The sequence below is a fragment of the Puma concolor genome, chromosome D4 (assembly GCF_028749965.1).
Source record: "Puma concolor isolate L17-30 chromosome D4, mPumCon1.1.hap2, whole genome shotgun sequence".
Classification (NCBI taxonomy): Eukaryota; Metazoa; Chordata; class Mammalia; order Carnivora; family Felidae; genus Puma; species Puma concolor.
Genome location: NC_141679.1, coordinates 82,598,640 through 82,615,093, shown reverse-complemented (window position 1 = coordinate 82,615,093; position 16,454 = coordinate 82,598,640). Strand labels below are relative to the sequence as shown.

General features: G+C 39.8%; 1 protein-coding gene across 1 annotated transcript; it reads right to left on the bottom strand.

The window, feature by feature from the left end:
- Positions 1 to 11,889: 11,889 nt before the first annotated feature.
- LOC147575043 (olfactory receptor 1L3-like) lies at positions 11,890 to 12,885 on the bottom strand. Its single transcript, XM_086684712.1, has one exon. The coding sequence runs from the start codon at positions 12,865 to 12,867 to the stop codon at positions 11,890 to 11,892; it is 978 nt and encodes a 325-aa protein (XP_086540838.1). The 5' UTR covers positions 12,868 to 12,885.
- Positions 12,886 to 16,454: the final 3,569 nt, after the last annotated feature.

Here is a 16,454-nt window from a genome sequence, read left to right as displayed (position 1 = left end):
AAATCATATATCTGTCTGTATCTGCTTGACTTATTTTGCTTAGCATAATACACTCTAGTTCCATCCACGTTGTTGCAAATGACAAGATTTCATTCTTCATCACTGAGTATTATTCCATTGCATATAGGTACCACATCTTCTTTATCTATTCATCAGTTGATGGATATTTGTGCTCTTTCCATAATTTGGCTGTTGTTGATAGAATTGCTATAAAAATTGGGGAGCATGTCCCCCTCTTAATCAGCAGTTTTGTATCCTTTGAATGAATTCCTAGTAGTGCAATTGCTGGGTCATAGGGTAATTCTGTTTTTAATTTTTTGAGGAAACTCCACACTGTTCCCCAGAGTGCTGCACCAGTTTGCATTCCCACCTACAGTGCAAAAGTGTTCTCCTTTCTCTACATATTTGCCAATACCTGTTGTTTCCTGTGTTGTTGATTTTAGCCATTCTGATAGGTGTGAAGTGATATCTCATTGTAGTTTTGATTTGCATTTCCATGATCATCAGTAAAGTTGAACATCTTTTCTTGTGTCTGTTGGCCGTCTATATGTCCACTTTGGAAAAATATCACTTTTTGTTTTCTGTCCTTTTTTTTAGTTTGATTATTGTTTCTTTTAGGTATTTTTGGTTTTTTCCATATTTAAAAAATGTGTTTAACTTTAATAGACTTAATTTTTTTAGAGCAGTTAAGGAGTCCAGAAATAGACTTAAGTATGTATTGGAACTTATTATTTGATACTGGGGTAATTCAGTGGAAAGTTGTGTTTTATTAAGTAAATATTTTGGCATCTTATATAGATAATAAGTATTTTATATAAATATTTTCCAGATGCACTAAAACTAAAGGCCTAAAACTAAACTAATGAAACACTAGAGTTGATTTTGAAAAGTTTTTAGTTTAAATTTTAGTTAGCCAACATACAGTATAAATATTGGTTTCAGGAGTAGAATTTGGTGATTCATCACTTACATACAACAGTGCTCATCACGACAGGTGCCCATCACCCATCTAACCCATCTACCATCCACCTTCCTCCATAAACCCTCAGTTTGTTCTCTATCATTAGGAATCTTGTGTTTTGTTCCCCTGTCTCCTCTCCCCACCCCCGTAAACTCATCTGTTTTGTTTCTTAAGTTCCACATATGAGTGAAGTTATATGGTATTTGTCTATTTCTGATTGACTTATTTTGCTTATCACAATACACTCTAGCTCCATGCATGTCATTGCAAATGGCAAGATTTCATTCTTTTTGATGGCTGAGTAATATTCCATTGTATATATGTACCACATCTTTATCCATGCATCAGTTAATGAACATTTGGGCTCTCATCTTAGTTTGGCTATTGTTTATAATGCTGCTGTTAACATTAGAGTGCATGCATACCCCTTTGGGTTTGTATTTTTGTATCATTTGGGTAAATACCTAATAGTGCAATTGCTAAAATGTAAGGTAATTCTATTTGTAGTTTTTTGAACCTCCATACTACTCTAGGGTGGGTGCACCCCTTTGCATTCCCACTAACAGTGTAAGAGGGTTCCCCTCTCTCTGGATCCTTATTAACACCTCTTGTTTCTTGTGTTGTTAATTTGAGCCATTCTGACAGGTGTGAGGTGGTATCTCATCACGGTTCCAATTTGTGTTGTCCTGCTGATGAGTGATGGTGAGCTTCTTTTCATGTGTCTATTAACCATCTAGATGTCTTCTTTGGAAAAGTGTGTATTCATGTCTTCTGCCCATTTCTTCACTGGATTATTTGTTTTTTGGGTGTTGAGTTTGGAACATTCTTTATAGATTTTGGCTATTAACCCTTTATATGATATGTCATTTACAGATATACTCTCCCATTCCATAGCTTTGCTTCTTGGTTTTGGGGAAGAGAAATATCTCTTCTTTTCTCTGAAAGGTCAATGTCTTTTTCTTCTCTTGTCCCTCTTCATACATTGGCTGGGGAAGCAGGAGACGTGAGTGGTGCTTGATGGGGACAGACCTTGTTCTAGCTCCTCCCCCAAAACCCTGATGTGTGAGGGCTGGTTTGCAAGTGGTAGAGCATCCTTTAGAATGTAGTGATTAGAACTTCATCCTTGGCTTTGGACCTCAGTTGCTGTTCTGTCACAACAGGTTACCTCCCACTGGAAGTCCTTTTGCCAGGTGCATTTTGGGCAGCCCAGCACAGAAAATTTCCCATGGACACTTTCAGTCTCACACTCCCCAGGCTCATGCCATCTAATGACTCCTCATCCCTGAAAACTTATTGAGAGTGTAGGAGGGACAAGTTTGGGCCCCTTAGACACCCAGAGTTCCTTCTTTTTTTTTTTTCAATATATGAAGTTTATTGTCAAATTGGTTTCCATACAACACCCAGTGCTCATCCCAAAAGGTGCCCTCCTCAATACCCATCAACCACCCTCCTCTCCCTCCCACCCCCCATCAACCCTTAGTTGTCAGTTTTTAAGAGTCTCTTATGCTTTGGCTCTCTCCCACTCTAACCTCTTTTTTTTTTTTTTTCCCTTCCTCTCCCCCATGGGTTTCTGTTAAGTTACTCAGGATCCACATAAGAGTGAAACCATATGGTATCTGTCTTTCTCTGTATGGCTTATTTCACTTAGCATAACACTCTCCAGTTCCATCCATGTTGCTATAAAGGGCCATATTTCATTCTTTCTCATTGCCACATGGTACTCCATTGTGTATATAAACCACAATTTCTTTTTTTTTCTCCTTTATTGGGTTTTATTGACCCTTTATATATATATATTCACCTGGCTCCCAACCCTGGAGATTCTTTCTTTTTTATATGAAATTTATTGTCAGATTGGTTTCCATACAACACCCAGTGCTCATCCCAAAAGGTGCCCTCCTCAATACCCATCACCCACCCTCCCCTCCCTCCCACCCCCCATCAACCCCAGCTTGTTCTCAGTTTTTAAGAGTCTCTTATGCTTTGGCTCTGTCCCACTCTAACCTCTTTTTTTTCCCTTCCCCTCCCCCATGTGTTTCTGTTAAGTTTCTCAGGATCCACATAAGAGTGAAAACATATGGTATCTGTCTTTCTCTGTATGGCTTATTTCACTTAGCATAACACTCTCCAGTTCAATCCATGTTGCTACAAAGGGCCATATTTCATTCTTTCTCATTGCCACGTAGTACTCCATTGTGTATATAAACCACAATTTCTTTATCCATTCATCAGTTGATGGACATTTAGGCTCTTTCCATAATTTGGCTATTGTTGAGAGTGCTGCTATAAACATTGGGGTACAAGTGCCCCTATGCATCAGTACTGCTGTATCCCTTGGGTAAATTCCTAGCAGTGCTACTGCTGGGTCATAGGGTAGGTCTATTTTTAATTTTTTGAGGAACCTCCACACTGTTTTCCAGAGGGGCTGCACCAATTTGCATTCCCACCAACAGTGCAAGAGGGTTCCCGTTTCTCCACATCCTCTCCAGCATCTATAGTCTCCTGATTTGTTCATTTTGGCCACTCTGACTGGCGTGAGGTGATATCTGAGTGTGGTTTTGATTTGTATTTCCCTGATGAGGAGCGACGTTGAGCATCTTTTCATGTGCCTGTTGGCCATCCGGATGTCTTCTTTAGAGAAGTGTCTATTCATGTTTTCTGCCCATTTCTTCACTGGGTTATTTGTTTTTCGGGGGTGGAGTTTGGTGAGCTCTTTATAGATTTTGGATACTAGCCCTTTGTCCGATATGTCATTTGCAAATATCTTTTCCCATTCCGTTGGTTGCCTTTTAGTTTTGTTGGTTGTTTCCTTTGCTGTGCAGAAGCTTTTTATCTTCATAAGGTCCCAGTAGTTCATTTTTGCTTTTAATTCCCTTGCCTTTGGGGATGTGTCAAGTAAGAGATTGCTACGGCTGAGGTCAGAGAGGTCTTTTCCTGCTTTCTCCTCTAGGGTTTTGATGGTTTCCTTGTCTCACATTCAGGTCCTTTATCCATTTTGAGTTTATTTTTGTGAATGGTGTGAGAAAGTCGTCTAGTTTCAATCTTCTGCATGTTGCTGTCCAGTTCTCCCAGCACCATTTGTTAAAGAGACTGTCTTTTTTTCATTGGATGTTCTTTCCTGCTTTGTCAAAGATGAGTTGGCCATACGTTTGTGGGTCTAGTTCTGGGGTTTCTATTCTATTCCATTTGTCTATGTGTCTGTTTTCGTGCCAATACCATGCTGTCTTGATGATGACAGCTTTGTAGTAGAGGCTAAAGTCTGGGATTGTGATGCCTCCTGCTTTGGTATTCTTCTTCAAAATTATTTTGGCTATTTGGGGCCTTTTGTGGTTCCATATGAATTTTAGGATTGCTTGTTCTAGTTTTGAGAAGAATGCTGGTACAATTTTGATTGGGATTGCATTGATGTGTAGATAGCTTTGGGTAGTATTGACATTTTGACAATATTTATTCTTCCAATCCATGAGCACGGAATGTTTTTCCATTTCTTTCTATTGTCTTGAATTTCCTTCATAAGCTTTCTATAGTTTTCAGCATACAGATCCTTTACATCTTTGGTTAGATTTATTCCTAGGTATTTTATGCTTCTTGGTGCAATTGTGAATGGGATCCGTTTCTTTATTTGTCTTTCTGTTGCTTCATTGTTAGTGTATAAGAATGCAACTGATTTCTGTACATTGATTTTGTATCCTGCAACTTTGCTGAATTCATGTATCAGTTCTAGCAGACTTCTGGTGGAGTCTATCAGATTTTCCATGTATAATATCATGTCATCTGCAAAAAGCGAAAGCTTGACTTCATCTTTGCCAATTTTGATGCCTTTGATTTCCTTTTGTTGTCTGATTGCTGATGCTAGAACTTCCAACACTATGTTAAACAACAGCGGTGAGAGTGGGCATCCCTGTCGTGTTCCTGATCTCAGGGAAAAAGCTCTCAGTTTTTCCCCATTGAGGATGATGTTAGCTGTGGGCTTTTCATAAATGGCTTTTATGATCTTTAAGTATGTTCCTTCTATCCCGACTTTCTCAAGGGTTTTTGTTAAGAAAGGTTGCTGGATTTTGTCAAAGGTCTTTTCTGCATTGATTGACAGGATCATATGGTTCTTCTCTTTTCTTTTATTAATGTGATGTATCACGTTGATTGATTTGTGAATGTTGAACCAGCCCTGCATCCCAGGAATGAATCCCACTTGATCATGGTGAATAATTCTTTTTGTATGCTGTTGAATTCGATTTACTAGTATCTTATTGAGAATTTTTGCATCTATATTCATCACGGATATCGGCCTGTAGTTCTCTTTTTTTACTGGGTCTCTGTCTGGTTTAGGAATCAAAGTAATACTGGCTTCATAGAATGAGTGTGGAAGTTTTACTTCCCTTTCTATTTTTTGGAATAGCTTGAGAAGGATAGGTATTATCTCTGCTTTAAACGTCTGGTAGAACTCCCCTGGGAAGCCATCTGGTCCTGGACTCTACTTATTTGTTGGGAGATTTTTGATAACTGATTCAATTTCTTCGCTGGTTATGTGTCTGTTCAAGCTTTCTATTTCCTCCTGATTGAGTTTTGGAAGAGTGTGGGTGTTTACGAATTTGTCCATTTCTTCCAGGTTGTCCAGTTTGTTGGCATATAATTTTTCATAGTATTCCCTGATAATTGTTTGTATCTCTGAGGGATTGGTTGTAATAATTCCATTTTCATTCATGATTTTATCTATTTGGGTCATCTCCCTTTTCTTTTTGAGAAGCCTGGCTAGAGGTTTGTCAATTTTATTTTTTCAAAAAACCAACTCTTGGTTTCGTTGATCTGCTCTCCAGTTTTTTTAGATTTATGTTGTTTATTTCTGCTCTGATATTTATTATTTCTCTTCTTCTGCTGGATTTAGGCTGTCTTTGCTGTTCTGCTTCTATTTCCTTTAGGTGTGCTGTTAGATTTTGTATGTGGGATTTTTCTTGTTTCTTGAGATAGGCCTTCGCTGCGTCCCAAAGCGTTTGGATTGTTGTATTTTCATTTTCTTTTGTTTCCATATATTTTATTAATTTCTTCTCTAATTGCCTGGTTGACCCACTCATTCTTTAGTAGGGTGTTCTTTAACCTCCATGCTTTTGGAGGTTTTCCAGACTTTTTCCTGTAGTTGATTTCAAGCTTCATAGCATTGTTGTCTGAAAGTATGCATGGTATGATTTCAATTCTTGTATACTTATGAAGGGTTGTTTTGTGACCCAGAATGTGATCTATCTTGGAGAATGTTCCATGTGCACTTGAGAAGAAAGTATATTCTGTTGCTTTGGGATGCAGAGTTCTAAATATATCTGTCAAGTCCATCTGATCCAATGTATCATTCAGGGCCCTTGTTTCTTTATTGACCATGTGTCTAGATGATCTATCCAATTCTGTAAGTGGAGTGTTAAAGTCCCCTGCAATTACCACATTCTTATCAATAAGGTTGCTTATGTTTGTGAGTAATTGTTTTATGTATTTGGGGGCTCCCGTATTCAGCACATAGACATTTATAATTGGTAGCTCTTCCTGATGGATAGACCCTGTGATTATTATATAATGCCCTTCTTCATCTCTTGTTACAGCCTTTAATTGAAAGTCTAGTTTGTCTGATATAAGTATGGCTACTCCAGCTTTCTTTTGACTTCCAGTGGCATGATAAATAGTTCTCCATCCCCTCACTCTCAACCTGAAGATGTCCTCAGGTCTAAAATGAGTCTCTTGTAGACAGCGAATAGATGGGTCTTGTTTCTTTATCCATTCTGATACCCTATGTCTTTTGGTTGGCGCATTTAGTCCATTTACATTCAGTGTTATTATAGAAAGATATGGGTTTAGAGTCATTGTGATATCCATAAGTTTCATGCTTGTAGCGATGTCTCTGGTACTTTGTCTCACAGGATCCCCCTTAGGATCTCTTGTAGGGCTGGTTTAGTGGTGACAAATTCCTTCACTTTTTGTTTGTTTGGGAAGACCTTTATCTCTCCTTCTATTCTAAATGACAGACTTGCTGGATAAAGGATTCTCGGCTGCATATTTTTTCTGTTCATCACGTTGAAGATTTCCTGCCATTCCTTTCTGGCCTGCCAAGTTTCAGTAGAGAGATCAGTCACGAGTCTTATAGGTCTCCCTTTATATGTTAGAGTGTGTTTATCCCTACCTGCTTTCAGAATTTTCTCTTTATCCTTGTATTTTGCCAGTTTCACTATGATATGTCATGCAGAAGATCGATTCAAGTTACGTCTGAAGGGTGTTCTCTGTGCCTCTTGGATTTCAATGCCTTTTTCCTTCCCCAGACCCGGGAAGTTCTCAGCTATTATTTCTTCAAGTACACCTTCAGCACCTTTCCCTCTGTCTTCCTCCTCTGGGATGCCAATTATGCGTATATTATTTCTCTTTAGTGCATCACTTAGTTCTCTAATTTTCCCCTCACACTCCTGGATTTTTTTATCTCTCTTTTTCTCAGCTTCCTCTTTTTCCATAATTTTATCTTCTAGTTCACCTATTCTCTCCTCTGTGTCTTCAGTCCGAGCCGTAGTTGTCTCCATTTTATTTTGCAGTTCATTGATAGCATTTTTTAGCTCCTCCTGGCTGTTCCTTAGTCCCTTGATCTCTGTAGCAAGAGATTTTCTGCTGTTCCTTATACTGTTTTCAAGCCCAGCGATTAATTTTATGACTATTATTCTAAATTCACTTTCTGTTATATTGTTTAAATCATTTTTGATTAGTTCATTAGCTGTTGTTATTTCCTGGACGTTTTTCTGAGGGGAATTCTTCCGTTTCATCATTTTGGATAGTCCCTGGAGTGGTGGGGGACTGCGGGGCACTTCCTCTGTGCTGTCTTGAATAACTTGCGTTAGTGGGCAGGCCACAGTCAGACCTGATCTGCCCCCAGACCACCCCTGGGGCCACAGTCAGACTGGTGTGTGCCTTCTCTTCCCCTCTCCTAAGGGCGGGATTCACTGTGGGGTGGCGTGGCCCATCTGGGCTACTTTCACAGTGCCAGGCTTGTGGTGCTGGGGATCTGGTGTATTAGCTGGGGTGGATCGACAAGTGCACAGGGGTGGGAGGGGCAGGCTCAGCTCGCTTTTCCTTTGGAGATCCACTTTGGGAGGGTCCTGTGGCACCGGGAGGGAGTCAGACCCTCTGGAGGGATGGATCCGCAGAAGCACAGTGTTGGGTGTTTACGCGGTGCAAGCAAGTTCCCTGGCAAGAACTGGTTCCCTTTGGGATTTTGGCTGGGGGATGGTCGAGGGAGATGGCGCTGGTGAGCACCTTTGTTCCCCGCCAAGCTGAGCTCTGTCGTCCAGGGCTCAACAACTCTCCTTCCCATTGTCCTCCAGCCCTCCCGTTCTCCGAGCAGAGCTGTTAGCTTATAATCTTCCAGATGTCAAGTCCCGCTTGCCGTCGGAACACACTCTGTCTGGCCCCTCCGCTTTTGCAAGCCAGACTCGGGGCTCTGCTTGGCCAGCGGGCCAGCCCTCTGCCCTGGCTCCCTCTCGCCAGTCCGTGGAGCGCGCACCGCCTCTCCGCCCTTCCTACCCTCTTCCGTGGGCCTCTCATCTGTGCTTGGCTCCGGAGACTCCGTTCTGCTAGTCTTCTGGCGGTTTTCTGGGTTATTTAGGCAGGTGTAGGTGGAATCTAAGGGATCAGCCACCCATAGTTCCTTCTGAGCAAGATGACCTCACCATAAATCTATGGCAGGGAGAGAAACCCTAAGTAGAATCTCATGCAATATACCTGTGTTCCTTCTTGTAGGAGTTAGGGCTGCCAGGACAGAGGTTGACCAAAAGGTGAATAAGTCAGCAGCTGAGTACCTGAATTGTAACCAGAATGTTTTACTATTTCCTGAACATCTTTTTCAGTCTTGGTAGTACTTGGTTTTCTCTTTTTTTTCCTGACCTAGTAGTGCATCTGAGTTCTTATTTTTATTTGTTTTTACTTTCAGTAAACTCCTACAATAAGTGCTCATAATTTAAGATGATAAACTAATTACCAATCTCAGAAAGAAATAGAAAAGGAAGTTCAATTAGTGTCAGGTCAAGTAAAATGTTACCAGGAAATACCATGTACTCATCTTTGCCGTCACCTGTGTTAGAAGGCAGGATAAGGCGCTGTCACAGGTTCTTCTTTGTCAGAGGTTGACAGGAAGGTAAGACCTTCTCATCTCCCCCACATAATTCATGAGACTGATGACGCCATATTGAAAGGTCCCGTGGTCACATTAATTCTTTACCTACTTGAGACTTCAGTTTAATCAGTGTTCCCTTGTCTTTTTGTTCCAATGTTGATTTTGTTCACCCCTATCTCTCATTAATTGAGGTCTGGGTCTTATTTCTAGGCAAGCTAAAGTCTATGGTTAAGTTCCCAGTTTTATATTGCCTGAGATAATCCATGAATTAGAGACAGTCAGGTTTTGAAAACAGATTTCATTGCCAAAATGGAAGATTCGTGGCAAGCAGATATTGTGAATTAAATATTTGAGGATTAAGTTCTGTTTATTCTTCAGTTCTCACCAGCAAAATTATCAAAGGTATTGTATTAGTTTTCTGGGGCTGTCATAGCAAAGTGCCACAAACTGGGTGGCTTAAGCAATGGAAATTTATTTTTTCACATTTCTGGAGCCTAGGGATGTGAGACTAAGGTATTGACAGGCTTGGTTTCTTTTTAGGACTCTTTTTGACTTGCTATCTTCTGTGCCTTCACATGGGGTTGCCTCTGTGTGTCTGTGTCCTAATCTCCACCTTTTGGAATAATGCTACCTGAATTAGGACTCACCTGAATGACATCATTTTAAGTTAACTACCTCTCTAAAAACCCTATCTCCAAACAAATCACAACTTGAGATGAGGGTGGTGGTGGTTAGGATTTTAATCTACAAATTTGGGCGGGGGGGGGGGGGACACAATTCAGTCCAACCACAATGTATTAGATACCAAATTCTTAGCTTTTTAAGAGTCATCACTTAGGATCCACATATAATCCGGGGAAGAGTTGCAGGAGAAATCAAAACAATGGAACACATTTGATGATGCTAGAGAGTCTCTTGCAAGGTCCTTTAAGTCTGTGAATGTCAGAGTAGAGTGGATGTGTGCCTTGATCCCAATATGAGGGCTGTATTTGTGCTCCTCTTGTTCTTGCAGTTACAAAGAACAATAGAAAATGGTGGCATTGTATTTGTAGACAGCAGAGGACTGGCTATGGCCCTCAGTGTTTTTCTGGAGGGAATACAAATGTTTTCCAAGGCCTGGAATGGTTCATGTAAGTAGATGAATGAGAGAGACAAAAGTCAGGTTGATGGAGAGATGAGGCTAGACTAAGATCAAAGGGCTGTGTCAAGAAGCCCTTCATGATGGCCAAGGCTGGTATCACCATTGGAACATCATTACAGAGCAGAAGGAATCATAAAAGCCAGTCATCAATCTCAAAAGCAAGCCCTAACCATTATTCACGGTGACAAATGAATGGAAAAAATGCTGACTTCAGATGTCAGCAACTGATTCCAGTACAGGACCAAAGGATAGACTAATCTAAAAGAGAGACCCTCTCTGTCTTTGGCGACATCAGGGAGAATCTGGATAAGCCCTGATAGTTTCAAATGGGGTTTGAAAGTAGCAATGGTATCCATGAAGGGTGAGAAATGAATAAATGGGGCTTATGAATAAATCAAAAGTCACTGGGGAAATATTGGATTGGATGGAGAAAAGTCCATACCGAGCTATGATTAGGTAGACTTAGGGCTCAAAATAAAAGATAAATGAAACTATAGACATAAGTTTATAGAAATTAATTCCATTTTTACATGCCCAGTGTATGGTGACTAAAACTGCACTTTTTATATGTACCAGTACTTTTTGTGTCCATACTTACAGCAGACATTGGAATCAGTCTTTATTCATCCTTGTGTATTCAGCCCAGAGTTCTTTTGCTACGTAAGTGTAAAGTAATTCACCTTACTGGTTTCTTAAATAATTCATTTTCCAGCTAATTTGTGAGCCTTTTCATATCAGGCCTTTTAAATCAAAGGCTCTCACTAGTAGTTTACATACATTGATTTTTACTCTATCTTCAGTGACCATATGAAGCATTTCTGATAGAAAAAAATACTACTTCATTAAAAAAAAAACCACTACAGAAGAGATGCAAGTATAGGCCTCTGTAGAGAAGATACAGGTAAGGAGCTCCAGAAAGTGTAGGTTGATGAATGCACCCTGAGCATATGAAGGGTGTGATGTGTAGAGGCCAAAACATGTATAGAGGCACAGAGCTGGTTTAATAATAGTCAATTGGGTGATTGATGTCAGTTGTTTTGACTCTAATGACTCCAGAGCCCAAGATATTCAGCTGTTTTGAGAAGTAAAAGCAGGACCATGGTTATATCATGGCATGACCAGGGAACACGGCCTCTATATTTGGGAAACTCCTAGTCTGCTAGTCTGAGAGTGAGGTTACACACACACCCACACACACGCACAGACATGCATGCACATGCGGATACACACATGTATGCACACCTGTAAAAATTTTTCTAACAGTTTCAAACAGAATAGGTGGTTATGTGTGCAAAATATATTTGCGCATATATATTTGATTTCTACATAGTTGTATATAAAAATTCTCTGGTAATTCAAGTGGCCAAACTTGGCTGGAAATTTATAAACCGAAGGAAATATGGGAGGTTCCTAATAAGTATGGAAGGAGTAAAGGGATTGTAATTTTCTGGAATCAGGGAGTATTTGGGGATGATCTATACTGCAGCTTCGGTACCAAGACTGGGTAGTCATGTGGAACCATGGTATGATGGAAAAAGCAGGGTAGGAAAGTACGCAGTGCAGGTAAAGTTGATCAAAGTGTATTCCCTCACGTGTGTCTATCTGGATGTGTGTGTATGAACACACACCCACACCCACACTCACACCCACAACTTTCAATCAGGGTTCATGGATTTTGTTGGCTTGTGTAGTAGAAAGCATATCCATTTGAGTCTTCACTCTGCTTATCAATTTCTCTAAGCCCCGTTTCATATCTTTGTTTCTCAAACTGTAGATAAATGGATTCAACATGGATGTCAGTACAGTGTAGATGATTGTTGCTATTCTGTCCTTGACAGTATAGTTGGACAAGGGTTGGAAATAGACATAGGTAATACTCCCATAAAACAGAGTCACCACAGTGAGATGGGAGCTGCAGGTGGAGAAGGCTTTGCATTTTCCAGCCACTGAGGGAACATTGAGGACAGCAATGAGGATTCTTAGGTAAGAGATGATGATGCAGATACATGGGGCCACCACAGAAGCCAACCCTTCTGTTATGGCCACAACTTCATTGACAAAGGTGGAAGAGCAGGCCAGTTTCAGAACAGGGTTGACATCACAGAAAAAATGTTGGATTACATTTGGTGCGCAGAACGTGAGCCGATTGACCAGGAGGACATGTAGGAGGGAGTGGAGGCAGGAGAAAGCTACGGAGAAGGCCAGCAGCAACGTACAGCGTCTGTGGTTCATCACAGTGACATAGTGGAAAGGATTACAAATGGCTACATAGCGGTCAATGGCCATAACTGCCAGGAGATAACTGTCTATGTTTCCAAAAACCAGGAAAAAATACATCTGTGTCAGACATTCAGCATAGGAAATGGTCTTTGTCTCTGATAAGAAGTTCACTAACATCTTGGGGACTACGACTGTTGTGTAGCAAATATCAGCAAAAGACAAGATGCTCAGGAAGAAGTACATGGGGTTTTGGAGTTTGGGATCAGAGCGGATAGCCAGGATGATGAGCAGATTCCCCGTTAAAGTGACCAGGTACATGATAAGAAAGAGAGCAAAGAGTGGCTTCTGGTCCTCAGGGTGAGAAGAGAGTCCTATGAGGATGAATTCAGACAGTCTTGTCAGGTTGGACATTCCCATGGACTTGAATGCACCTACAGATAAAAGGTCCTGTCAATTAATGGTTCTTATGTCATCTAGGACATGCACCTTTCCATCTGGTTCTTGCAATGAGAATTAGCAGTTACTAATAGAGCATGTACTTCAATGTTTTTCTTTATGAATATGGGCAAATGAGAGCCAAAGTTGTGTTTTCACTTGTTCTTTTAGAATCTTTGATATAGAGATCTATAGAAAACTGATTGAAGGAGAGAGAGAGACAGAGAGGAAGAAGGAAAACTAAACGGTGGGGGAGGATGAGAAGGAGGAGGAGGAGGAGGAAGAGAAGGAGGAGGAAGAAGAGGAGGAGGAGGAGTAAAGAGGGAGAGCAGGCTTGATTCCCTTTTCCTCCTCCTTACTCTGTGACTAGTAATCACAGGAACCACAGATGCAGTCTATGAATCAGGTTAAGGTCAACTTCTCATAAAGATTACCCATGGCTAATGCACATCTATATAATCATGAAAAAGCTATTTCACCTAGTTTATGGTTGATGAAGAACCATCTTTTTAAATCAAGATGCTTCTTCCCACACCATTTGCAATGGAAGTGAGAATGGCCTACAAAACCATTTGGTTGAATGTTGAAAGTAAGCAGAGGGCAAAGAAAGATGGAAAAGGGAAAGTGAGAGAGACGAAGTGAATTTTCAAGAGAAAATTCTCTCCCCAAATTCCCTGTTCTTCAGCTCATATTTCATATCTTGAGGTCAAGGGAAGGTGGCTTACAAGTGGACTGGGTAAAGAAAGATTTGAGTATAGAATATAGATACCTAAATCTCAACATTTAGCACAGACGTTAAGTTATCTTTCTTAGTGTCCAATGATGACTAATTATCTGTCTGAGATCAAATATTTATATCTTCTCACCAGACATTCTAAAAATTCATTTCTTACCTGGGAAGGACATTAAAATCTTACTTCATGTATTCATTCCACTGCCTTCATTCATGCTCCATGGAATTATTAGTGAAAAAGAAGACAAACTGTGCCAAGAGATAGCATACAGAAAATGTGCCTGATTGTAGAAAACCTCCTAATTCTCCTTAAATCTGAATGCTCCCTTCCATGGATTCTTACAGTCCTTTCCAAGATATATATACTTACAGCCCCTGCTTCCCTCATGGGAATATCCTCTGATGCTGTGTCACTAAGTCCCTGGTGTTTGATAGGGGAGATAATAAGAACAAAAACATGCATTAACTTTGTGCAGGATTGTCTCCAAGGATCCCAAGGAATTACATGTGTTCTCCTTCTTCAAATGGCCCCACATCCGTGTCTTCAATGGTCTGGGCATAGTGCAACATCTGCTTAGCCTGGTGTAGGTGTCCGTGGGAGACAATAACTTTCTGTCCCTGGCTATTGCAACCTCTCTGAGGGTTACCTTGGTTTGTGCCATGTGGGACTGAGGATAGAGTACCAGGGAGGGACACCTGGTTTCTTCCTTGAACCTATGAAACTTCAATATGGACTTCCCCTTTGTCCCTCCATTTGTCTAAAGGACAACTATCTCAGAGCACCACAACATCACCAGTACCTTCTGCTCTGTCCTCCTCAAGTTTATTCTGATTTATTTATTTTTTATTCAAATGTCATTGACATACAATAATGTATTAATTTCAGTGCTAATATAGTGAACTGCTAATACTATGAACATAGTTTTTGAACATTTATATGCATTCTAAAGTGATCACCAGGATAAATTTAGCTGCCATCCGTCACCATATGAAGTTGTTACAATATTGTTAACTATATTCCCTATGCTGCAACTTTAATCCCCTTTAATTATTTATTTTATAACTAGAAGTTTGAGCCTTTTACTCTTTTTCTCCTATTTCAACCATTCCCCACTGCCCCACACCCTGCCCACCCTAATCCCCTCTGGGGACCACCTGATTGTTCTCTGTATCTATAAGCCTGTTTCTGTTTTGTTTTCATTTTTTAAGTTAATTTATTTACTTTCAAGTTAGTTGACATACAGTGTAGTATTGGTTTCAGGAGTAGAACCCAGTGAGTCATCACTTAAATATAACACCCTGCTCATCCTAACAAGTGCCTTTCTTAAAGCCCATCACACTTCCCCCCACCCACCTCCCCTCTAGCATCCCTCAGTGTTCTCTGTATTTGTTTTGTTTTTTAGATTCCATGTATAAGTGAAATGATATAGTATTTGTTTCTCTCTGTCTCACTTATTTCAACTTAGCAAAATCCTTTAGGTTTATCAATAACATGTTGCAAATGGCAAGATTTCAATATTTTTTATGGTTGAATAATATTTCATTATACATGTATACCGCATCGTCTTTATTCATCTATTGACGGACAGTTAGGTTGCTTCCATATTTTGACTATGATAAATAATGCTGCAGTGAACATAGGGGTGCATGTATCTTTTCAAATTAGTGTTCTCATTATGTTCTAATAAATACTCAGAAGTAGAATTGCTGGATCTTATGGTAGTTTTATTCTATTTTAATTTTTTCATATAAGTTATTGTCAAATTGTCTTACATACAACACCCAGTGCTCATCCCAACAAGTACCCTCCCCAATGCCCATCACTCACTTTCCCCTCTCCCCCCCCCCCACCCCATCTACCCTCAGTTTGGTCTCTGTATTTAAGAGTCTCTTGTGGTTTGCCTTTTTCCCTCTCTGTTTGTAACTATTTTTTTTTTAATTTTTGGGGGAATCTCTGTGCTGCTACATCCCCCAACAGTGCATGAGAATTTTCTTTTTCTGCATTCTTACAGCACTGTTTATGTCTTGTCTTTTTGATAATAGCCATTTTTACAGGTGTTCGATTATAAACAGTGGTTTATATTTGCATTTCCCTGATTATTAGTGATGTTGAGCATCTTTTCATGTGTCTATTGGCCATCCGTATGTTTTCTTTGGGTAAATATCTGTTTAGGTCCTCTGCTAATTTTTTCTGAAAAGATGACAGCACTTATTTATATTTGATAATCTGTTAGCAAAACTGAACAAAAGTGAAAAAAATCCCTCAAAAATACAACTTTCACAAAACACAGGAATGAAAACATCAACAACAATGCAAACTGCTGCACACCTGTGTTCCAATTTGTCTTTTCATTCAAAGCATGGTTTTGAAGTATACATTTTTCTTTCCCCTCTTACATGTAACTGCCAAGAGAATCTGACTTTATAAATACAATGAATACTATTTATTAGCCAAGCACCACAAAAACTATATGAAATCTCCAGACCTGAGCCAAAGTTGGATGCTTAACCAACTGAGCCACCCAGATGCCCTTTCTGTCGCTTTTAGATGAAATGTTAATATCTTTATTCATTCTTTCACTTTAGTCTGTGTATGTGTTTAAGTCTGAAAGGAGTCTCTTATAGGCAGCATATAGATGGGTCATGTTGCTTTTTTTAATCCATTCTGTTACTCTATGTATTTTGATTGGAACATTTAGTTCATTTCCATTTACACTTAAAAAATTATGGATATTTTTTACTTACTAGAATTTTGTTCATTGTTTTCTGATTTCTTCTTTTATTCTCTTCCCTTATGATTTTGTCTTTCCTCAGTGTTGCTTGTATTCTTTTCTCT

What these genes read in the sequence shown, in the direction of transcription:
- LOC147575043 (XM_086684712.1), bottom strand. Translation starts at nt 12,867, where the DNA reads ATGGGAATGTCCAACCTGACAAGACTGTCTGAATTCATCCTCATAGGA.